The sequence below is a fragment of the Larus michahellis genome, chromosome 17 (assembly GCF_964199755.1).
Source record: "Larus michahellis chromosome 17, bLarMic1.1, whole genome shotgun sequence".
NCBI classification, from domain to species: Eukaryota; Metazoa; Chordata; class Aves; order Charadriiformes; family Laridae; genus Larus; species Larus michahellis.
The window spans coordinates 4,037,270-4,061,395 of record NC_133912.1 but is presented as its reverse complement, the minus strand read 5'-3'; the positions used below and the strand labels follow the sequence as shown (position 1 = coordinate 4,061,395).

Sequence of the window (24,126 nt, the reverse complement as noted above, 5' to 3'; positions counted from 1 at the left end):
TCACGCGCTACTGGATACCCACACTCACAAACAGCTCTCCGGAGGGAGAAGGAAACAAGCCGGCAGTTTCCAGCATGGCGCAGCAGGAAGAAAGCGAACCAGACGGCAGAGGCAAGCCATGCCTTCATCAGGGAGGATGTTTTGGAACCGGGTGTTGCGGCTGTTGCAAAGCCCATCACCTCTCGGTCAGACTATGGAGAATATGGCATTCACCAAACACAGGCTGCTCCAAAGCCCCGTCTTACCGGAGGAGGACACGTACTATAATCGGTGCCAGATAATCAGGTACAGGGGTATGCCATGGCCCCACATGCAGCACTGCTGTTACGAACCCTATCGGAAGTTTGTTGAAATCTAGGAGAGGATGCCCGTGACTTCCCTGGGCATTCGATCAAACAGCAAGGTAAAGACGATGGAGACCAGTACCTCAGGGACTGGAGAAGAGATGCATCTAAAGGTTAAGACTGTCTTACTCTGAGCAAAAAAGTCGTAACCAACCTGAATAGAAAGCAGAAAAGGCAGCTTGAAAGGAGATGTGGAGAAAGAAAGGATCTTCAGCATCATGGCAGGACAGTTGGAAATTCCTGTGTGCTGGCCTTCAGGGTGGAAAGGTTTGTACAGAAAGAATCTGACAATGCAGGGTCAAAATTCCTCTGGTGGAGTGGGTGAGACGGCGTAACAGCAAGGCAGCAGGCTGAGAAATACCCAGGAGCTGCGAAGTCCCTCCCACTGAAAGCTCGAGGGCCTGGAACACCTAAAATCCTTTCAGCATTTTTGAAATGTTCCCTGTTGATTCTTATCCCTCATTGTTTGTTAAATGCTGACGCTTTCCTCAGTGCCTTGGCTCTCGGTGCTTATAGCCCCAAGACCACTGGGGAGAGCTGAAGTTTGGCAAGATTTAGAAGCTGCTTTTGTGTACAAAATAATTGTTACTCACATAAAAGCCACCGGCTGATGCAAACTAATAGTTGGCCCAGCCAAAACTGCTCTTAGCAGGACCTTTCCAGCCCTCCCCCTTCTGCACTTGGAGACATTCACGCAGCGTCTGGGAGAAATCCAATATTGAACTAAGATGACAGTGCTCTGGACTGTAATGTAGCTATTTGGGAGAAGTCTTGTGTATCGGAGCTGAAATGAGTAACAGGGCAGTGCAGGGAGCACTTTGCTTTCAATCCGCTTGTGCTTCACTGCGGACAGCCGGGAGAATGCCATTTTCAGAGCTGGCTCTTGGCAGGTCGAAGCAGGTGCTCGGGTCCTGCTTTGTTGAAGTCCACTATGAAGCAGGGCCCATTTTCATCAGGTCTTGTGCTTCCGGACCTAACCCCTTGACAAAAGGTAACTCGACACGTTCCTTCCCCTCTGTTCATCCTTTGATCCTCTCAGGTGTTCTGCCTGGGGTTGTGATCCCTGCTTTCCTGCCCCATTTACGTAAACAGATTTCACTGATCCAGAGCATTAGAAGTGGCCAGTCACCAGGAGACAAGAAACAATCTTGGGACAATGCTTTTGAAATCTTTGGACACATTTTCAAGACTAGTGTGGGGCACTTCATACAAACAAGGCATTTGATTGCTTCTGCTGTGAGGTTCCTGCTGCTGGAACCAAGAGGACTTTTCTTGAGGGCCCAGGCCTGAGCACTCAGCTTAACTGTGGAGATCCTGGTTGGCCTCCTGTGTGGGACAGCTGGCTCTGATAATGCGTTTGGCCCAGCTTTCAAAAGGGAAGAAGTTGTAGGTTCTGCTTTTTTCAGAGACAGCAGCCTCCTTCATCGGGGAACTGCGTTACAAAGACGCTTCTACAAACAGCTTTCTTCCGAGACCTGAAGTAGCAGATGACTACAGAGAGAAGAGCTGAAGAAGACAGCTTGCACAGTGCCCATCTGGTCTGTACTATCCCATAAATCTTCCTTTTGGAAATGTTAGAGAAAGATGGGGGAGGGAAAGGCATGTGGCAAAGGTTCCTTGTTGCTTAAAGGAAACTTGATGCACCCGTTTGCTTTTTGTTATACATTCCTGTTTACACAAGATCTTTTTTCAGAAAAATTATGTGCCATCAAGTAGATAGGATGGTATCGGTCCTAGTGCAGTAGTGTAGCTACAATGTAAGTTCAGTTGAAGATGGAGATAGTAATACCCCAATGTTGTGTTACTCTGAAGGAGTTACGACCCCAGAAGTATTCACCTCAAGACAGTGGGACTCCATCAAACTCCAGCCCCGACTCATTTCTCGGAAATGGTTCACAGCAGGTTTTTTCCCCACCCACTAAACAGAAGAGATTTAGGTCTACCCCTCGGGCACAAAGCAGGATGACAACAAATTTTAGACAGAAGCTGGAGTCCTTGGAGACCGTGCGAGAGGTTCTGACATTATTACGTGCATCGACTGTGGGCAGAGATCAGCGTGGCTACTTAAATCACTGCTAAGGCAGATTTATTCTTCTGCGTGTGGCACAAGAATACTGCAAGCAGCATGTTCTAAATACCAAGAAGGCTACAGCTATGCAGGGAGCAAACCAAAACCCCAGGGGGGGCAAAGCAGGAGCAGAACACCTTTATAGCTCTTCTTAGCATTACTTTGGGTATCTCGCTCACCAAGGGGCTGGAGGAATCTGCACCAAGCCAGTGCTCCCCAGCTGTCCGCACTCTCCTGTTCAGGGAGCCTGGGCACCTGCGCCACGTCACATTTTCCCTGTTGTCCACAAGGCGACCGCACTTCTGGGTTGCTTCGTTTTGCGTGTTAAATCATCATTAGTGGTGACTTTTAAAAAGAGTGTTCCAAAGATGTTCCTTTAGGCCTCTTTCAGCCCGGTGCAAATAAGCAGCAAAGGTTTTATGTTATGTAAATCTCACTTCAAAGGCCTCAGCACCCAGGATTCGGAGAAAGCCGGGCACAGACCTGCGTTCCTTTCCAGAGCAGGATTTATGCCACAACACACACACTTACCAGATCTGTATGTGCTACATCTCCGAATACCTACCAGATCTGTATGTGCTAGAGACTCAGGCAGACATATGGTTGAATCCCAAATGCCATCAGTTCTCCAAAATAGAATCCAGGACAAGGCAGCGAAGTCTACAGCATATTCTTATGGCACTTCTCTCAGCTAAGGAGATCCAGCCCATGCTTGTTACTGTGACTCATGTTATCTGAATCATGTTAAAATGCTACACCAAAACCACACTTTCGGAAAAAAAAACCTAGCAGCTTTATAGGCAACTAGGCTGTGTTAAATCTCCTCTCTTTGTACCGGGTTTTAGGTGCGGTCTGAGCTTCCAGCTCCTTCCACCCCAATCTCTTCTCTGTTTAAGGACTCTAGGCAGAAATTTGAAGAAGAGGTGAGGTACTCCTCAAGTATTATAGGCAAGGTAAGACGGATGACCAGGAAACATTTAAGTCAGTTGCTGCCAACAGTCCATGCTGCAATATCATTCAATGCTGCTTTGCCGACACTGCAGTTATCTGATACGGTAATTTTAGTTAATGCACTGTCAGGCACAAGCAGTAAAAAACCATGCAGCTGTATTTAAACACCTGCCCACTAAAGCAACAAAAATATGCCTTGCTTGAGGTGTCCATCATCACTAAGCCGTTGCTTGATTTGCAATTCAAAATGCATCTAAGCCATGTGGGAACGCTGCTATAAACCACATGTCTTGCTAAGAACCTTCGCTTTCTGGATGGTTACTCTGTGTAGCAGGAGTGCTACCGAGAGACAGCGATATATTGTTAGGTGTTAGAAACACGGTAGCTGAACCCTCTGCCCGTCAGCACGTTTAGGGCTGCCCGTTTGGAGATGCCCGCTAGAGCTCAATGCCATGAGCTGGAGTGAAAATAAACGGTGACAAGGGCAGTGCAGCAGAAAGGACTGGAGCAGCAGGCAGGAGACGAGCATTGTTGTTAAGGGCAGCCCACTTGACCCCGGGACTGTCCCTGCCGTAGAAGTGTTGTGTGTATGCGGCAGGGAGGAAGCCAACTGTTAAATGTGAGAGAAACCTCCCGAGGAAGAGCAGAGGAAGCCACACAGCTCTGGAGTGGATAAGACAAGGAAGAGGGAGGCCAGGTTTCTGCCGTCAGCTTATTTTGAGGAAATCGCCATAAGCCCTGACTTTCAGAAACATCCGACCATCTGCACCTCGAAATATCCATCCCTTTGTCTCTCAGTGCTTCAGGCTCTTTATCCTCCCTCCTCTCTATCCCCAGTGCATCCCACTGTGATTCCACAATGCAGCTTGTGCCAGTGCAGACAGGGTGGTGTGGGACAGGCAACACGGCATGGTGTTGCAATGAGATACCAAAAAATGTCTAGCCCACTCTGGCACTGGTAAGATTTTGGGGTTTTTTTGTCCAGCTGTCCTCGGCTGGGATTTTGGGAATACCTTAAGGGACTTAAATGCAATTGTGATATATAAAGACTGGATTTATAAAGGGTGCAAAATGCGTGGGCAGGGAATGAATGGCGTACCTCATTCTTATTGAATTCCAGTGGGAATTAGGCATCCTGTTGATCCTCATTTACATTTTTAGGTGTCTTTCTAAAGTGACAGCTCTCATAAATCTGTTTGAAAAAACCCATCCTATGCCATTAGATGCAGTCAGGAGGATTTTTCTTTGTAGTGCTCAGTCTTAACTTTCAACCCTTGCCTCCAGTCCAAGGACCTGGCTGTATGTTCGCTCTGGCACCCAAGTTGTGGGTTAAAAGCCTCCCCCCCCAGCTGATACGAGGGAGCAGGCAGGTGGACCTTGCTGGTCAAGTGTCCAGACATTGAGCCTTTCTTTTATTCCAGTTTTCCATGGCGCCTCTCCTGAGATCAGCAAGCCAAGCCTGACTCCGGGGTGGGCTGCCCTGCAAGAGAACAATGTAGATGTGCAGCGAGAGATTAGCGAACAAAAGCTTAGGAGTGTCTCCGTCCAAATTAAGTAACAGATGGACCTGGTCTGTGTGGGAGCTGATAACGGTTATAAAAAGGCCATCACCAGACTGTGGCCAGCCCACCCTGGAAAAAAACCCACCCCGTTGTAAATCCTCTGTGCTGTTATAGCTGCTTGTGCTAGTAAGGCTTTATTTTTACCAGCTATCGTAAACCAGCGTGACTTATTTTAGATGCGTGGCTTGTACCACTTGGTTAAAAGGGCACCAACTCTCTGACAGACACCTACAAACAGAGGAGATGTGCCCGCCTGGGCAGGCACTATGGAGCATAATTAACCTAGAGAAGGCAAATGCAGCATTACAGAGCGGTGTCTGGCATTCCACATGGTTCTGGCTTTTGCTTTTCTCCTCTCTTAGGTAGCTTGCTGATGGCACTCGTTTCTTCTGAAATGCTGGTAATAAAGGAATCTCTGGTGGTCTCAGCAGGACCAGGACCCCACAGGACAAAGCTGTGTGGAAGACCATTGACTATTTGCTTTCATCTGAAGATGTAAGAATTTCAGATTTTGCTCTTAATTCACTCTCTTCCTGCTCACCACTAGAGAAGGCAGGGAGATGCCTGTGTGCTAACAGGGTACATACAGTTCTGGAACGAAATCTTCAACTGTTTAAATCTCCCGATTTAAAGTGCAACCTTAAAGACCTGACTATTTGCTGCAGAGAAGGCGCATTAGTATCCAGGCCATGCACACAGTCTTTTTTCCTTCTTTCCCCTCTTTTGGACAGGAGGATTTACTGTTCTACCTCCTAATTAGACAGCAAAGCCATTGGTATACACGCAGCTTACACATCCACACCCAGCAGTGAAACAGGTTGCTATCAAGGAGATGTGGAGCCCTCCTAAGACAAAAACCTCTCTGCAAAGCAGTCTCCTTCTGCAGCTAATATTCCTCCTCTCTCCCATGCAGGGAGGGAAGTGTAGGCATTGCCTGGTGAAGACCGCACAGTGGTCTGATGGTTTCTCAAAGTTTGGTTTCGTCACGTTGGGATGCAGCTGCAGACACGCCGGCTCAAATATCCATCTGACAAGGGCTTCTGGAGGTAAGAATTTCACAATCTTTGGTTTTTGTTTTGCTTATGGCATTGCAGCGTGTTTAGAGATGAGATATGAAGCCCTTGCATATCTGCACCTTCACAAAAAAGAGACAACCTATGCTCAAGATCAGATGTGCACGCCACCCACTTTGCAAATCCTTAGGCCCATGCTGGGAGGAGGCATCATGAGCCATGCTCCAGAGCTGTCTGAACAGGAGGAGTTCATGCTTACTCACGGTCTTAGCACAAATCTGAGCTCCTGGCTGGACATGTTGAGCTTGGACCTAGTCCACCAGCAGATTCTCATGCTCCGCTCTCCCTAAAGGAGCACAGATGCTTTAGAAGAGAGCCAGAGCTGAGCCGATGGCTGGCAACCTGGGGAGAAAGCTCCCAGGTTGAAGGGCCTAGCACACTTAGCCCATGTTATTGAAATAGCTTTTCACCCATCAGAACAGACATGGCTCGAGAGACCAAGAGCCAGCTCCGCAAAGGTATCTATCTGCTGTTGACATCAAGGGGAAGATGGGCATTTAATACTTCGCAGACATGGCTGTACGTGCCTTGCCCAACATCTTAATCTGTGCATGATCTGCTCCTAGCTCTTTTTTCCCAAGCTCATACCCTGCTCCTGGCCCTTCTCCTGGAAGGACTGAATGTACGTGCAAGACGGGAAGGAGGTAATACTTGGGTGGATGACTAATACCTAATACTTAGAAGAGATTAAGATGGAAGCAGCAAGGGCTAGGGAGTTTCCAGCATGTCAGATTGCATCTCTTTCTGTAATGCATTTCAGGCCATATTCAGCCTAAAGAAAAGATGGAAAGAGTTAGAATTTGCCCCTCAAAATCTGGGATGAAGGGTAATGGAGAAGGAACAGAGAGGAAACATGAATAGGAAAGCTGTGCCGAGAAGAGGCTGTTATTACCAGCCTTTGCATTCCTGAATTGCTTCTCCCTTCCCAAGAAAGAAACGCGAGGCTGAACTGAAAGTCTCACTTTCCTTGGGTAAGCAACAGGGACTAGGGCACGAACCTTCTGCGTTGCGTTAGATACCACTAACCGGGGGATTACGTCCTGCCCAGATCATTAATTTTGCCTTGCTACTGGGCTCCAAGGTCAAGCCCCTTACACAGATGCTTTGGGCTTGCAATGTTAACGCTGGCTCTCCAGGAGCAAAAAACAGGGGCAGGTGGCCTTGCTGTGTGGCTCTGAGGGAAGGCCGTTAGGCAGGAGAGCCTCTAATTGCCTCTGCACCGAGTCTCTGGCAAAAGCCAGAAGAGAAATAAGGCAACAAGGAAACAATTACAGATCACTTGGCTAGGACTGTATCAAAACAGTCACATAGTACTGAGCGCTGTTCTTGCTATTTTCATTAACAAATGGACAGCATAATTACGTCTTCAAACTGGTCTGGCTCGCAGCCAATACGGACCGTGAAAAGGAGTGCATTCACAGAAAATGGGACATGAGGGGATCTCAGGAGGCCAGCTCATCCCCACCCCTGCTTTAGGGCATGAAAACCCAAGGAATGCCACTGCCTGGGCCCCTGGGTGTCTGCTGAGGTTCTCACACGCAGTGTTTCCCCGTGATCGCTTTCACCTGTTAAAGTGCTGTGCATTTGTCAGTTAAGCCTCAGACCCTTCAATTTCAGTGGCCCCTGCAATTCAGTACAGATGTACAGTTCCAGTTCACTGGAGGGAAAAACTGAGGAATGGGAAGTCACAGGAAGGGTAAGAACCACACTATCTCAGCCGGCAGTGGATATACAGCTCTGTGATCTGCTCACCGGACGAGAGTGTCTTGCAACAGCAAAAGTAGAGGCCAAGAACAAAAATGGTGAGCACTGAAGAGAAGTGGGAATATTTGCACAGGGCAGATTTGAAACCAACCCTTCCTGCCTATTCCCACTTGCCTTCCATTGTTTCCCTAGCCAGCCCCAAGAATTGCCATACAGGCACATCCTACGTTATTTCTCACTTCAGCAAGTCCCTTTCCTCCCAAAAGTGGCAGATGCTGATACCAAATTAGTGCAAAGTGGGAGTGAACCAGCAGATAACTGTGATAAGAGCCAGGGGCAACGGTCTTCCTCCTGTCCTCTCCCTTCCTCCCGGCAGGGCTATCACTGCAGCAGACAGATGCCAAGGGAAGTCTCCAGGGCAGAGTCAAGTCAGTGAGACGTGGCACGGATCTATGGCCAGGAGCAGGGAGGCAGAATGAACCGTACGGGGAAAAGGGGCAAGTTCCTTTATTTTTGTCTTGTGTGGGAATTTGACTCAAGGATTGCTGAGAATTTCATAAGCCAAAGTGACGTTTTCCAGGCTGAGCGCCAGCCAAGGCACAGACTTGATCTCAGCAGGTATTTGACTTCGACAGGAGCTAGGATGCTCAGTACCTGCTTGACCCTGGCTTTTGATGAGGACACATATATCAAAAAGCTGCCTGAAATGCAAAGACAGGAAATAAGCGGATATGCTATCAGCACCAGGCTTTGCAATACTCTTTAGTGTCTGGCTGCGTCCCAACCATCAATACAGAGACTCGCAGGGTTTTAGCCTATAATCCTCTATTCCTCTGTCTGTGACTCTAATCTCTTGATCCTCCGTTCTCCTCCAGCCTATAGCTTGACCAACAAAACACAGATCTGAAGTTCTGCTTATCAGAGACCAACCATGTCATCTTCCTGTGGAAAATGGGAGTTGGGAAGAGAGCAGTAGTCATCAGAGCCAAGAGCTGAGAGTAGGCTAGGGATGGGAACGGGAGAGGGCGTGAGCAAGCACACAGAGAAATCATTTATGACAAGACTGAAAACAACTCTCTTCTTTTTAAGAGCATTTTTTCCGATTTTACAGTATCATTTTTGTCTCTTTTTTGTGTATATAATTCTAGCCTTGTGTATAAAACACAACTGCCTAGCTAATGCGTCGCACAAAACATGTACAAATGAACGTTGCAAGAGACTGACTGCAGGCACCAAGGGAACATTCACATCTGCCTATGAGCGTGCGACCAAGAGCCTGTGAAACTACTGCCGTCATTGCGCGCTGGAGAGGTGGGGCCGTCTTCTGTGAGGCAGCTTTGAAGCTTTGCAGTGAATCTGTCAGAACAAAGGATGCAGATCTACAAGGGAAAAAGGCGTTCAGCAGAAAGCTGCGCGACCCGTGTGCAGGCCTGAAGACATGTGAGTTGGGCGAACATGGTTCTAGGGGCGGCCCTGAATCATGCAAACAGATCTGAAAAGACTTACCTTGTTAACATCAGCCTGAGTGTGGGCTGCAGACCTGCAGAGGGAGTTGCGCTGCAGGGTTCAATAGAGATTATTTCCTTAGGAAGCACATCGGGAATTAAAGGGAGCCCAAATGAAGTCACAGACAGATAAAGATGAAAAGCTTGACGTACAGCGCTATTAGGAAGATCCTGGCGTAAATAAGCAGGGGAAGAAGGAGGAACATAATGCCATGTCAGAGCAAAGAGTGAGGACGAAAGCCATTCTGGCTTGTCCCAACCTGGATTCCCGACCAAGGCAAGCTCATTTAATAGAGCAGAAACGAGCCCTGGCATGGAGGAGTTAAAAGATTACTTGTCCTGGGGGAGTTGAATTAGCCACATATCTGGGAACTAACTTCTCCCAGACCCTGACTTGTTTTTCTCCTTAAACATCTCCTGCTGCTATTTTTAGCAGAGAATTTTCTCAGACGAATGCTCCCAGTTGAGTCCTGGTCAGAGGCCCTTTTCCCAGAGAGACACAAGCCCAGCAGCAGGAGCTGCTCCCCAGTTTAGCTCAGCTCTGTTTCACTGTCCTGCCGGCTTCGGGGTTCACGTGTCGTGCTGCCAGGTCTCTCCTGAGGCATGGGGGACAGTCGCCCCACCAGCCTGGTGATTAAATGCTCTCCCAGACCCCAAAAGCCAGGGGAGGCTGCAGCCTGGTCTGCCATTTCAGAAGCAGCTGAAGAAGAGGGTGGACCGGACTTGATAACCACCTGCAGGCTTTTTAGGAGCATGAGTGGCAAAGAAGGTGGGAAGGAGATAGAAAGAAATGATTAGGTTGACATTAATAACAGGATCTGCTTCTCAGCACTAAAATCTATTTGGCTTCATTCCAGTTCCTCCGAGGGAAACCGTGGAAGCCTTTATTGTTCATAAAAATTGCAACTAAAATCGGACTGGATAAAGCTTAAGGAAACACCTCTCAGGGGACAACCCTGCTTTGGCTGCTGGAAACAAATGAGGTAACTCCCTTCCTCTTCTTTGGTTTTCTTGGGGCCCTTATTCCTCCTTAGCCAAAACGCTAACCTGTCCATCAGTCCATCACTCCCTTCCCCTGGCTCCTCGCTGCTCAGCCTCCAGCACAGAGCAAGCGATGCGTCTGCTCAGGCTGTCTGCCTAAGTGCAATTAGCAATGTGTCAGTGAACGTCTGGGGCGGTTCACAGGGAAGCAACGCTTGTAACTTCTTTTATCTGCAGCTTGATTTAATACCTGCCTGCCAGAGATGGGCAAGTAAATCAAAAGGCCAGATCAGGCCACATGGACAGACAAATTGAGCAAAACCGGAATGAACCCCTGGCTTGTCTGGGCTAATGTGCAGTTAAAGCTGGAGGACCCAAGAGGATCGAGCGCTCTGCATCCTGTGAATGAAGCGCGGGGAAGGCTGCAGTCCAGCGCTGGAGAGCAGCGGCGGGCGGGCGGTTACAGCAGAGCCACAGTCAAGAAGGTCCCTCTAACAATGGCCCCTTCTTGGTCAGCGTATCTGTTGCCTGTGTGTCTTGGAGTCATGTCAGTGAAGCAAACAGATTGGGAACATATTTGTACTCCCCACAGCAGTGCAGAAGCCAACCCAGACACTGGAGAGCAAGCTGGGCTCTTTTCTGCTCCTTGCCTCAGTGCCAAGTTTCCAGCTCGGCTTGAAACCTGTGGCCGAGCCCTACTTTGGCAGGGGTGAAGGGAGAGGACAGGCAGGGTCAGGAAATACTCGGCTTTTCAGCTCATGCTTGCAGAAGTTGGCAGCTGGCTACAGGAGAGGGGAGCCAAGCTGAACTCAATCGCGCACCTCTGAAGGCCCCCATGAGATGAAATTTGGCACTGTGTGTGGCTTTGCCCTTCTCCCCAGCTTAAACAAATGGAGCCGAGAATAGCAGTCACCTGGATGACCCACAGATGCTGTATGCGGTCTTGTCCCAGTGGCAAGCGCTACCTTCAAAATGCTTCCCCAAGCCCAGCAGGAATCCCAGGAGCCCAGGATTTCTCTCTTGACCTTCATTGTACACATTCCAACACATGGGCACTTAACCTTTGAGGCTCCTTTGGAAATCCCAGCGACAGCGTTTTACGGATGAGTATGTTTCCCCTAACATCTGCCCCCTGTATCGGATGCTGCCAGAGCCGCGCTCTGGGCTGGCTCTGCTCCCAGCTGAAGGACAGACAATAGGCATTTGAATGCCGTCTCCACTTCCCCTCCCAAACAGCCTGGGGGAGATGGCACATCAGAGCCAAGACAGCGCTGACAGCACAGCTTGCCAGCCAGCGACAAGTCTCTCTAGATCACGGCCTGCCTTTTCTTTCCCTCCCAGTGCAGCTGAACCACTGGCTACAGTTGTTACTGGGCAGGCAGGCCAGCTCTGCTGGGCAAACCCTGGCAGCGTCCAGCTAGCCAAAGCGAGGAAGCCTTTTCTCAGCACACTACTGCTGGCGCCAGCCTGATCCCTCTCTGAATGCTGCGGAAATCGACTGACCTCCTGGATTCCCAACTCTGCCAGCCAGAGCCCTGGTTAATGGACCTCTCCTGTACCTCTCTGCGTGCCAGCTCACCTGGAAACACACCGGCCACCTCTTGGACTTCCCCTTGCTCGCTCTTACTAGCATCTAGCTGCAATTCACTGCTTCAGGCAGCGCGTGGGGCACAGAGAGAAGCACTTCCATCTGCAGGAGGTTCGGCAAAGGTTCAGCGAGAGCTGGCTTGGATTCTCCTGAAGAACCATTGTTCCGTCTTCCTAGAAATAGCCCTGCTCCTGAAGAACCATTGTTCCATCTTTCTAGAAATAGCTGTGCTCCTCGCATCCTGGAGCCGTTCAGCCTGTTTGGCACCGTTTCTGTTGCTTCAGAGACAACAACAGAGAGTGAGAAAAACCTGTCTAGACACCATTTACCTTCCATGGACTCCCATTGCCACATCAAAGCACCACTTCAAACAAACCTGCGAACTGGCCAAGTAATAACCCCCAGCTCTCCTGTGCCTGCTCCAGCCAGAGGCCCTCAGACCCATCCCATCGTGCTTCAGAGTGCATCTATAATCCAAGCCCTTCTGATAACAGGAAGAGAGGTAGGATGACAAACCTCATTACAGGAACATCAACAGACATTAAGTGGCCTCAGACTGCTCAAGTGGGGGCTGTGTCCCCTCTACTCAGCATCCAGGTAGAAGCAGAAATCTCACCCGCCTCCTCTCAGCAATCCGCAAACCTCCAGCTCCTCTCAAAAGCAGCCGTACAAGGCGGTCCCCTCGGCAGTCCCACTTGTCCCACCTGCCCCGATGCTGGATCCCTTACCTTTCCAAAGCCACGCGCAGGAAGGCTGAGCAAGCTTTGCTACCGCCCAGAGATCAAAGAAAATCTTCCAAGGACATGGAGGTCACTGAGAACTACAAGCAGCTTGTCCACTGTGAGGCAGCAAGTCACTATCAGAGCACGACAAAGTCACAGGAGCTCAGGTAAATGTTCAAGATACCTTGAAACCAAGGGAGCCGGAGAGGTTTTTAGGTCACTTGTGCTCGAGTTACTTGAAGTCACTGCTTTGGGGAAGCGCCTGGCACTAGCATCAGGCACTGACCGTATGCAGCCACCACAAGAGCAACATCTAGCTCATTATTTTAATAAGGGTCCTTTGAAATACCTTCTGTGTGAGAGACAGCTAAGAAAATCCAGTCTGGTTTTATTCTGTCTCAGGCAGAAACAGCCTTTATTTAGCAAACTGCTGCTAACAGCTCTGTCTCATTAGTCAGTGTTTAGGGGACCAGGCTGCAATTGTTCTGAAGTCTGGCATTGCAGAAAGCCTTGGTAATGAGGTCTACAGGAGACGATTCCTCCTGACAGGCCCACAATGACCTAGAAATCCTACTTAATTCCCTGTCAGTGAAAAATGCTGAGTAACAGCGAGGTGCAGAGGCACCGGGGGCTGATTTGAGGGGGCAGGCTCCAGCCTCTATCACGCTTTGGGCTGTGATGCAAGAGCTCTTAGGGCGGAAGAGCCGGCACCGCTCAGCTATGCAGCAGCTCCCCAGCTAAAGCAGAGGGGAGGCTTGCCAGGCAGATAAACAGGGGGTTGTTACGGGAAGGTCTGTAGCCTCATCTTGCCACCACGTAGAGCAGGCAGAGCGCCGGCAGCAGAAGTCTCTGTTTAACACAACAGCAGAGACCGGAGGAGGCGCTTGCAAACAGCCTGGCTCTCGCTAGGGCTCCTTTGAAGCCCCCTCACGAGCAGCACCTGGATGAGGTCTTCTCAGAGCAGTAGGCATTGTCTCCTCTGGATCGTGCTTGCTCGCAAACTGTGCCAAAGCCCTGCAATAGCTCAACTTTTACTATGTTCCCAGGTGTAGCGTCCCCAGCAGCTCACGAACTTCACCCCCGCAGCTGCCGGTGCTACCAGCAGAGACTGTGGTACGTCCTACCGTGCAGGCAGCCTCTCCTGCCACGTATCGGAGTGGCGCGGGTGCTGTCTCCTCTCACGTGGAGGTGGGATGAGCAACAGCTCTCTGCCACACCAGGCAGCGTGTGTGCCACGGAGGCGTTGTTAAGCTTTTCATAGAATCACAGAATCGTTTAAGTTGGAAAAGACCTTTAAGATCAAGTCCAACCATTAACCTAGCACTGCCAAGTCCATCACTAAACCATGTCCCTCAGCACCACGTCTATAGTGTTTTGACATGTTCTGCCCAAACCACTTTTCCCGTTTCCTTGGAGGAAAATGCAGCAGGCTGGCACAGGCTCGGGCCACAGACACGTTTCTTTGAGGTGGTTTGTTTTCGACAAGCAGCGCGTGTACTGTGGTTAGGAACCTCTGGGCTGGATGGCCCAGAGCCAGCTAGGCCAGAAGATGAGGTACAGGGACTCAGCTGGAATGTGGGCTGGATACAGCTGACCTCGAAGACCACCCCCAATAAAGACCCTTACAGGCATGTGGCTGCCACCTGTTTCAGCCAGCAGACGAGGGACTAAACCAGGAATTCTGGAACTGAATGCAGGGTCTGTTCAAGAGCAGTCGAAAGACTCCCACCCACGTGAAGCTGTCACTGATGTGTGCTCTCTTACAGATCCTTGCAGAGGAATGCATCTTTGCCCATCATGTGCGAGACTGCTACTCCCATACTGCAAATGCAGCCCTGTTTAAGGTACAGCTCAAATCCACAAAGGGCTGCTGTAAAAAAAGAAACGTGGAAATGAAATCACCAGCCGAAACAGTGTCTAGAGACAACTCAAGCCAAGTCCCTCGAATGTCAGCACCAGAAGGAGAGCTCTGAAATGGAGAACGTAGCTCATTCTGCACCGGCTCTGCTGGCACAGACAGAGGATCTGCCTCAGAGACATGAGGAAAAGACATATGCTGAGAAAGGAAGGACCAGCTTTATTTTACCAGCCTGTGTTCCCACCAGAGATGTGCTTTAAAGACTGCCTTGCAAAGTAGGAATTAAATCCAAAGGTGCCTATGCATCTTCCTTGCTGTCATCCCCTTATCAGTTATCTCCAGCCTGCTCTGAACCAGAAGATGAAAGGATCGTAACACCACTTATCTTCCCACTTAAGAACATGCTTAACAGCTTGCTGCTAAAGAGGAGGACACTCAAGCCTGGGGAAGCAGCTGTAAATTCTGCAAATGGGTTCCCTCGAATTTCTTTGAAGGAGCTACTGCTTCTCAATGAGGAACGCAGATACCAAAGGAAACCAGGGAGGGAGGAAAAGAGGGAAGCCTTTGTAGCAAAGAAAGACTTTGCCTCACGTCCAGAATGTGAAGCTGAGTGACAGATGTGAGATGTGTGGCATGTGTGCCTCAGAAGTGACCGAGGATGAGCCAGGAATTGAAAAGCTCTTGGGAAATATTTAAGCAGCCAGAATTATGACATGTTTGTCACTAGACCACAAGAAGCTCCAAAAACACGCTCTCCTCGAGACAGTGCAGTGTTACAGCCAAGGTTAGGGAGGGATCCCCTTACATGCTGCAGGCAGAACTGGTGCATGCGACCCAGCTCCAGCTCCACCAGTTAAGCCCAGGTCACCGCACATCCTCTGTGTTTCTCCCACAGAGCCTGCTCTGCTGCCTCATCCCTGAATTTGACCCTCACCTCCCCTCTTTGCAGAGCTACTTGTTATCACGGTGAACCTGGATCCAGCTTGCCTTTGTCATTTAATAGCTGAGTCAAACTGTCAAAACGGCCAAGCAGGATCCGTTCCAAATATTTGCAGAAAGAGGAGGATCAAGGAGCTTGCAGCAGAACACCAGGAGCCTCCCGGGGCGAGAAGAACAATCGCTATTGTTGACCGACAGCGGGCTGCTGGTGGGTGATGAGCACGCCTTGGCGCAACGTCGGGGAAAAAGCCCCCGAGCCCTCCCATGCTCGCAAAGCCCCGCAAACAAACTGGAATCTGGAGTCCCCTCTGTCCCCTGGCAAAGCCCCAGCGATCCAGCGCTGCGGACTTATCAGCCCCGATCCTAGCTCAGCTGTTGGCTTGGAGAACTCAAGGCGCAGTTGGCAGCTGGGAGAGGGGGGTACCCCAGTGCCTTAGAAGCTGCTGCCCGCCCCAATGCAGACTTCAAAGGGCTTATCTTGCCCTGTTGTGTGGGAAGAGCATGCAGTGCCTGCGGGTGAGGACAGCTGTGTGTTGGCCAGGCCCACCAGAGCATTTTTGATGGAAGAAGAGAGAAGTTAGTACCTGGTTTAACCTCCCCTCCGGCAGGCACAAGGCAGCTTTGGCAGGCAGAGCTCCGCGCTGCCCTGTTATTTATGGGGTGTTGAAAACTGGCCAAAATTAAGGGAAAACACCAGATATATACAGATGCTCACAGACTCAAATAGCGAGTTCTGCTTGAGGGAGAACCCATGAGACTGGGGAGGCGATTACAAGGTGCTCTGCCTTTCATCTCCAGATCGCCAGTTCAAAGGCAACTCCATCAGCACTGACCAAGCTGTAGCCAACTAATAGCTATTTGTTTGTGCATGAGAAATGAGATAAGCCATTGCCTCCTTGCTCCCTGAGAAATCAGACCAGCCCCGTCGATGTACGCTACGTGCAATCTCAGCAGAGTAGCTAAGCCCAAAGAGGGGAAGAAACCAGCACCTCCTCTGCTGTAGGTGCCACGAGGAGATCCATGGTGGTTGAAGGTATCCTGTTTCGTGACATGTATCCAGTCCTGCTCAGGATCACTCACACTAACAGGGGGTTGTGTATTACTCCTTCCATTTTGGTTGGTGGTATCTCAACACTCAACAAAAACAACCCACTCTTCCCAGGATGGGGGACTCCCACCAGCCGGGGAAGTCAGGGCTGGTCCAGAGGGACAAACGGCTGCGGTGCACGGAGCTGGGACTTCCCCTTCTAAGGTGTGTTACTGATGCAGAGCACCTCACTACTGCAAAGCCGATGTTTTCCGGGCTCTAAAAATAACTAACTCCAAACAACATGGTGGGTATAAAGAAATATTTTCCTTTGGGCTTTTGCGGAGATCAATGCAGAAGAAAAAGATGAAAGCAAAGATTTAGGTGTCTATTAAAAACAGCTGATAAGATCCTCTGAGGGGATAAAAGCTGTTTTACAGAAGCAGCAAGAACTGCAGGACTTTGCAACACCTTCCCTGCCGTTAACTGTGTAAGCTCCCGGAAATCATTCGGGAGAGGGTTAGCAGCCAGGGCGCCTCAGGAGGAAGTCCATTAGCAGGCCGCAATCTCCTTAATGGATCCTCGGGGTGTGTGGTAGACGCTGCCCTGCCTGTGGACACCCGCTTCTTTCCACTGCTGTGATTCAAGGGCTGCTCATGCAGCCATTATCATCCAATACTCTCAGGAATGCTCCTCATCTTTATGGCAGCCCAATAGCGCGATGAATTACTCTTTTGGGTAGCTTTCATTGAGCAAGGACACAAATTGGGATAGTGAGTTTTTTCTTTTTCTTTTCTTTTTTTTTCCAGACAGACACCGATCGGTGAACAGAAGCCGTACACGCTACTGTAATGCAGGTAAAAGCAGTAACATCTAGCAAGACCTTTGTTTTCCAAGGATAGCATCCTAACAAAATGAAAATATTGTCTCCCTGGCTGATCTGGCCTAAAAGATCAAGCAGGGACTTGTACAAAATCATTAAGTCCTCAGCTACGCAAGCGATTCCACTCGAGCAGGTCTGAGAGAGCACACAGCCGCCCCGGAGAGACATAAAGCGGCAGGAACCTTCCTACTGGGAATGAAAAGCAGGACTGCTGTGCAGAGCACTGCTGAAAGGTAAGCTTGGATTCCCAAAACAGCTCTCTTTCATGGCATTGTTTGCCAGTCTAATTCCTTATTGCTAATGAAACACAAATACGTTGGATATGCAGGATATTACGGGCTCCTTCAGCACCCATTGAAGGACTTCCTGGTTATAATGCTGGCCACTCATATAAAGAATTGTCCCCAAGTTTATTAAGGTGGGGATTTTCAGCAGAGGCCATGGGCATTAGAAACAGCCTAATAACGGCAACAAATCCCCTTAGATTTCAGCGGATTTCTCCAGCTCAGCAGAAAATCTTACCTAGGCCACCAAAATCTATTTTTAATAGTGTGATTAAAAATCTTGAAATACTGCTGAACATTGTTCAACCGCTACCTTTTAGCCACATGCCTGAGCTACAGTAAGTCCCTGGCACGCCGCAGTTTCAAAGCTCAGTGTCTTCAAATGAGCCAGCTGTGCCCAAATGAATTAAGAGGACTCTTAAAAACCCGCTGATCTTACATTTGTGTTGCAATAATCAGGTACGTTGGCGGGACTAGGTTAGAGTGTGCTCTGGCTTTAACTCTGAAAATCCCTGGGATTTATGACTTTAAAAAAAAAAAAAGAAAACCTTGAGCATTATCTAAACACAATTTAATTTCATCTACTTCATCTATTGCTGCGCTGAAACCTTCATTTCCCCTTGTAACTGACTCTGTTAAGCCCTGTGCTCCATCCCACGAGGGGCACTACAGAACCCGATACATTATATTATTTATACTGACAAGTGATTCTTGCATGACAGAACAATTCCCATTAATTTTTTGAGCTTATCTCAAGTACCTGGGGGCTGTCAGGTTACAGCATGTATGTGGCTGGGTTTCTTTTTAATTAGCTAATGCCAGCCCAGTGTTGGTGTTGACTGGACTCCCGTTTGACAGCTCTCAGCAGCCCGCAGGTGAGTTCACGGGAATCCCACCCAACTCTGCTCTCGGGAGCAGGGGAAATCGCAGAGATTTTTGGGTTTGGTTGGTTGTTTTTTTTTGTTGCCAACTCCCATTTATACATTTTGCTTCTGCACCTGCTGCTCCTTTCTCTGCCAGTTGTCTGGTTTGGAACACGCACCGAAAGTGATTTCAATACCCAACGCAGCAGAGAAGGAGCTTCAACGAGATGCTTCAGAACTGCAGAGGAACACCCTCTCTAGACCTCCCTTCTTGCATATTTAGTGTTTTTGCTATGAAATTTGAAGGCCCGGCTTAGGATGCTGCTCTAATAAGAACTGGGCACCGGCTCAATCATGCAGCTGTCTTGGTTCTGCACTTCCAAGGCGTGTGTTAGACAGCTGAACCCCTGCACAGGAGCCACACAAAGCTTTCTTACAGTACGAAACGCAGCAAGGCGATCAAAGTTAGCGACTGCCGAGGAAGACGGGGTAACAGACCCTCAGCTGGCCCTTCTTGTGCTGGAAACATCTTTAATATGCACCTCCTTCAACGTTTATCCCCAGGGCAAGCCTCCTTGACTTCCACTTATCTAAAATGAGAAGCAGAAGTTTGTGAGGAATTGGGTTATCCCAAAATCAATGTTCTGGTGAAGACCACGGAGTGCCTTGCTGTCCTGTTCCCCACAGATGTACTCTTCTCCTGGTAAGTCTCCAGAAAAAGAATTAAACTCTCCAAACAATCCTTCTAATCTCAAGTTAATACGGAGGGTGTTAGCGCTCTGAAGGGTCATAAGCAAACAGAGACCTGAGCTTTCCAGCCAAAAAAAAGTCCAGTTTTCATGTTATTGTTTATTTTGCTGAAACTGAAAACTCTCATTTCCAGCCATGGGAGTTTGAGAACTGCAACCCAGCAGGTATTTCCTCTGCCCCAAGCGCAGCTATTGACAGAACCCTACCCAAACAGCAATCCAGCCCCTTTGGGTGAAAATTAAGACTGTGTCCAGAACATTCATTAGTGCAATTAAAGCCATTAACTGGTTCTTAGGCCACGTCCTGACTCAGTTGAAGGAATGGGTTTTGTTGTATGGCACACACCCTTACGCCTCCACTACATGGAACTGACACTTAGTGGTTGAATTTGGTCTTAATCCCGTGTCTCATAAAAACACGATACTCCCCAGGGGCTCAGAGGGAAGGCAAACAGCCCTTATCAATTGGAAAAAGACGGCGCAGTGCATATTCCCGTTGATAGAGAAGGCAGATTGAGAATGTAATTATCCTAATTAATTTTATATCTCGAATTCATCTCTTTTCATATAAACAGCAGTTTCAAAGCAGGCCACCGGCTTTTACGCAGGGAGCAGTTGTTTTATCTTGTCGAGGGGCACGTTTGCGATGCACGCGCTTGTTTTGCAGCAAAGGGCTCTTGAGGACTCGGGATCCTGTTGGTCTGCGGAATTCTTTCCCCTCGCTCTAACTCCCTCCCACCACTTCAGGCCTGCTCTGGAAAAGGAGTTCACGAACCTTCTCCGGATCATCAGGGCTTGATGCAATCAACTGTGAAGCATTAGCTCTAAATATACAACTGGGAGGCCAGTTCTGCTTCACCACACAAACACTCATCGCCGAGGATGATAAAGCGGCAAGCGCAATTTGCAAGAGAAACTTAGATAATAATCCAAGTCAGCTGCAAGGAAAGCAGGAGCGAGCGGGGGCTAATCAATGTTTTACCCTTTGGAAATGGCTAAAACTCGGTGTAAACGGGCAGGAGGCGCAGAACCCAGGCCCACCCACAGCCATGACATAGAGCAGCTTTTGTCCTGATTTGTGAAGCTAAATGCAGCAGCTCATTCCGTTTTATTTACTTGTTTAGGTGATTTTTTGGCAACTCAACGTGTGTTCCTGGTGCAGGTCCTCAGTGTGTGGACAGATAATTGAAAAACCAGCTGCAGCGGGCCAAGAGACCCAGAATTCCATGTGTAGAAGGAAAACAAACAGGTCAGTAAAAGAACTGAAGTTCACGATCGGAGCAACATCTCAGTCCACAGCTCTTCTCCTCACTAAAGAAAACACATTTTACTCTCTGAATCTACGTGTGCTTCAGTAACCGAGTAATTCTCAGAAGTATTTGGAGCAAGAGGGAATGTGCTGGTGTCACGTTCTTTGTCAACAGCTGTAAAGTAGATGTGCGTCCAACCACTCTTTGGTGGTGATGCCAGATATTGCTTACCCAAATAGGAACACCAAGCCCTTCCTAAGAATTTTTTTGAAGATGTTATTAAGCGTCTGCTTTTGGCCTGGCTCTCAAAGCTGTTTGTCCCGATTTTTTACTGCCTGTTGAAAAGAAAAGCAATACTGCAAATACTTCCCATCAGAAAATACCAAGAAGCAACTTATCATAACTGCAACAGAGCTAACAACGTTTCCACTGAGTGGTTTTTGGCACTGACAGCTGACTCGGAACAGTTGCTGGTGGCTGGGACAGATGGACTTCATATATATATATACAAAAAAAAAAAAAAAAAGGAAACGAGAACTTCTACTCTGTAGATTTTGAAAAGCCTTTTGCAAAATCCAGCATATCAAAACCTCAGAATTAAATCAAAGGGAGATTTGAATACACTGAGCTTTAAAACTGCAGTGTGCCAGGGGCTTGCTGTATCTCCCCATCAAGGACTATGAGGTTATCAACACGTTTTATTTTCAACAGGAAATACTTGAGGGTTTTGGGAAGGGCTCCACAGCTCTGCCCTCAGCCCAGCGTGTGAAATCCTCAAAATCCAAATGCCTGTTTCCACGGGGAAGTTCGCAACAGAGACCTCAAGGTAGGACGTAACATCGTTGGCAATCGTAAGCCCCGCTTTCCACCGCTGATTCCAATAACTTCCGCTGGTATCGTTACGACCGTGGCATTTCCCTGATGTGCAGAATCTTTAGATGCTGTCGGTACCTAGAGCCGGGTATGCACTGAACGCTCCCTGCTCCACTGCCCCCTGCTTCGTGGCGATGCTTTAAGGCCGTGATGAAGAGTAGGGTCCATGTTGGCAATAACACTGCAGGCGGAGGCAATCCCCGCTCCGCAGCGCTTGTAGTCTAATTGGCAGTGTATAGTCTAAATCACGCTTATAGTCCAAAGCGTACAGGTCAGAGTCTTATAGATTGGGATCTCTGCATCTTGTTAGCTTTCTCACCTTCCTTTCTTGCCTTTTTTTTTTTTTTCAAGTAGTCAGTTGGCATCAAACGCATCCTTATGATCTGACTCCTATCCCTCTCTCCAGCACCAACCCTCCAGATTTCATTACATGTTTAATTTTATGTACTGCTGACAGAGTAACCTTAACTTAGTGGGATGCCCCTGGTACGTAAAGTCAAAGGTAGTGGAAACCCCTTTTTTTTTTTTTATTCTCAACCTCACTTTTGCCCACTCTCCTGTGCTTATGACCCCAAATTTGAAAACAGCTGGAAAACAGGATGAGGCACTTGGATTTGGCCAGAACCCTTTGTATTTAAATGAAGAGCAAACCCTGTTACCACTTGGTTTACTCACCAGATAAATATGCTCAGGCAGAGGTGTGCAACTAGTGGCGTTTGGCTGCTTCTAGCAACTTCTGTCTGTCTAAATAAATTCAGAACTAATTAATTTCCAGTCTTGCTATCTTGTAGGCCAGATTCAACAGGCCACTTAGGCACTGCTCACACAACAGAGGGAGGAAATGGGGTGCATTTCTACCTTGCAGCCCAACTGTAAGGAAAAGTTGCGTTAAATCTGTCATTTTTTCTCATTCAAAGGGAACCTCCAAACCCAGAGTTAGCACCCAGGAGACTGTACGATGTTCCTAAATTGGACACTCCCAATTTCTCCTGCTGAAACTGTTTCTGCTACAAACCACAGTAAAAGCAAGTGACCAACACACCCTGGAGCGCGTGACAACCATCTCCTCGTCACAGAGGAGCGTCAGAGTGACCGTCTCACCCCTCCGCTCGCGTTTTTGGTAACTAAAGCCCAAATCTCCCCTTATTTGAGGCCCAAGAAGCTCTGCAAGTTATTTGAAGTCACTGGAGAATTGGTTTGTCCTTAGATTAACTTGTTTGAAATATTGCAATACACTTCAGTCTTGAGTTGACCCAAAGAAGTTACTTGTGTGTCTGTACACACGTGCGTGCGTGCGCAGCCCCGTTTATTTTAGTAATCAGTTGCTGGTTGTCACCCTAACCCCACTCCATCCCATTTTCTCCTTCTGCCGTCTGGGCAGACGGCGGAGGGGGAGGGCAATGCAAGCCCACCGGCTGCTGTCCCCCTCCTCAATCCCCCCCACTATTAATAGCCAGACAACAAATGACCCCAAATTCATTCCTGAGTGGAATTAGCAAATGTTTTTGCAATTAAAACTGCAAACATTCATGTGGGGCCCCCGGAACAATAGGCGCCTGTGCCTGGTCTTGAATAGGCACTAGTGTCCGCCCTGCCTGCCTGCCGAGGCTGCACATTCCTGGCACCCTCATCCCTGGACCCGCTCCTTGCTGAGCTGGAGTTTTGGGGTGGTTTACCCCCTTCTTTTGTCCCTCCCACGCTCCCGGTGTGGGAGCCGGTGCCTCCTTGTCCCAGGATCCCCGGTCCCTGCACCCCCCCGGGGTCAGGGTCAGCGCATCCCTGCCTTTCGCGGGACCACGGGTCGGGGGCACCACATCCCTCCCCGGTACCAAGGGGCGGGAGCACCGCATACCTTCCTGGTACCTGGGGTCGGAGGCACAGCATCCCTCCCCTTCCCGGTAGCGAGGGTCGGGGGCATCGCATCCCTCCCCGGTACCCAGGGTCGGGGGCATCGCATCCCTCCCCGGTACCCAGGGTCGGGGGCATCGAATCCCTCCCCGGTACCTAGGGTCGGGGGCATCGCATCCCTCCCCGGTACCTAGGGTCGGGGGCATCGCATCCCTCCCCAGTACCGAGGGTCGGGGGCATCGCATCCCTCCCCGGTACCGAGGGTCGGGGGCACCGCATCCATCCCCAGGAGCACGGGTCGGGGGTACCACATCCCTCCCCTCCCCGGTACCGAGGGTCGGGGCAGCGCATCCCTCCCCGCGCTCCTCCCGCTACGGAGCCGGGACAGAGCATCGCCCCCACCCCACCCCTTCCCGGGGATCGCCACCGGGGCATCGCATCCCCCTTCCCCCGGCCCGCGACGGGGACGGGGGCAGCGCATCCCCCTTCCCCGCTGTGCGGCCGCCCCGGGACGCGGCGCCGGGGATGGCGAGGCGGCCCCGCCGCCGCTGGCCGCCGGGCCGGCTCCGGCGCGTCCGGGACTCACCGAGGAGAGGCAGGAGGAGCAGGAGGATGGCCGGCCGCCGCAGCGCCATGATGGGGTGTGCGGAGCCGAGCCCGCCGCGCCGAGCCTGCGCACTGCCCGGGCGGCGGCGGGGGGGGCGGCCGGCGGAGCCCCGGGGGCGGGGGGTGCCGCGGTCCCGTCGCCGCGGAAACCGGGCGGGGAGACGCGGATCCCGGCGCCTGGCACCGCGGGGAGGGGACCAGGGGGGAGTGACCGAGGAGGGGATGGTCCTCCGTGGGGTGGGGTGGCGGTGGGGGGACCGGCCCGCAGCCCCCCGCATCCTCCGCATCCCGCCGGTCCTCCCGGGAAACTTCACCCCGCGGGTGGGAAGAGGCGCCCACCCCGAAACACGCCGTCCCCGCGGAGGGAATTCACCCAGAGGAAAAAGCTGGGCAGACTTTAAATGGGTTTTTTTGAGCAGCGAAAGCTGGGAATTAGCTTGAAAGCAAC

The 24,126-nt window shown here is 50.1% G+C and overlaps 1 protein-coding gene across 2 annotated transcripts in view; it reads right to left on the bottom strand.

Moving 5' to 3' along the window:
- The window catches only part of JAM3 (junctional adhesion molecule 3), a 32,294-nt gene extending 8,502 nt beyond the window's left edge, over positions 1-23,792 (bottom strand). For both annotated transcript variants that reach the window (XR_012584090.1, XM_074561349.1), the window contains exon 1: positions 23,659-23,792. Coding sequence is in view for 1 of the 2 variants with exons in the window: in XM_074561349.1 (XP_074417450.1) it covers positions 23,659-23,707 (49 nt within the window). In the remaining variant the exon portion in view is untranslated. The remainder of the gene's footprint in view (positions 1-23,658) is intronic.
- Between the last annotated feature and the right edge of the window lie 334 nt (positions 23,793-24,126).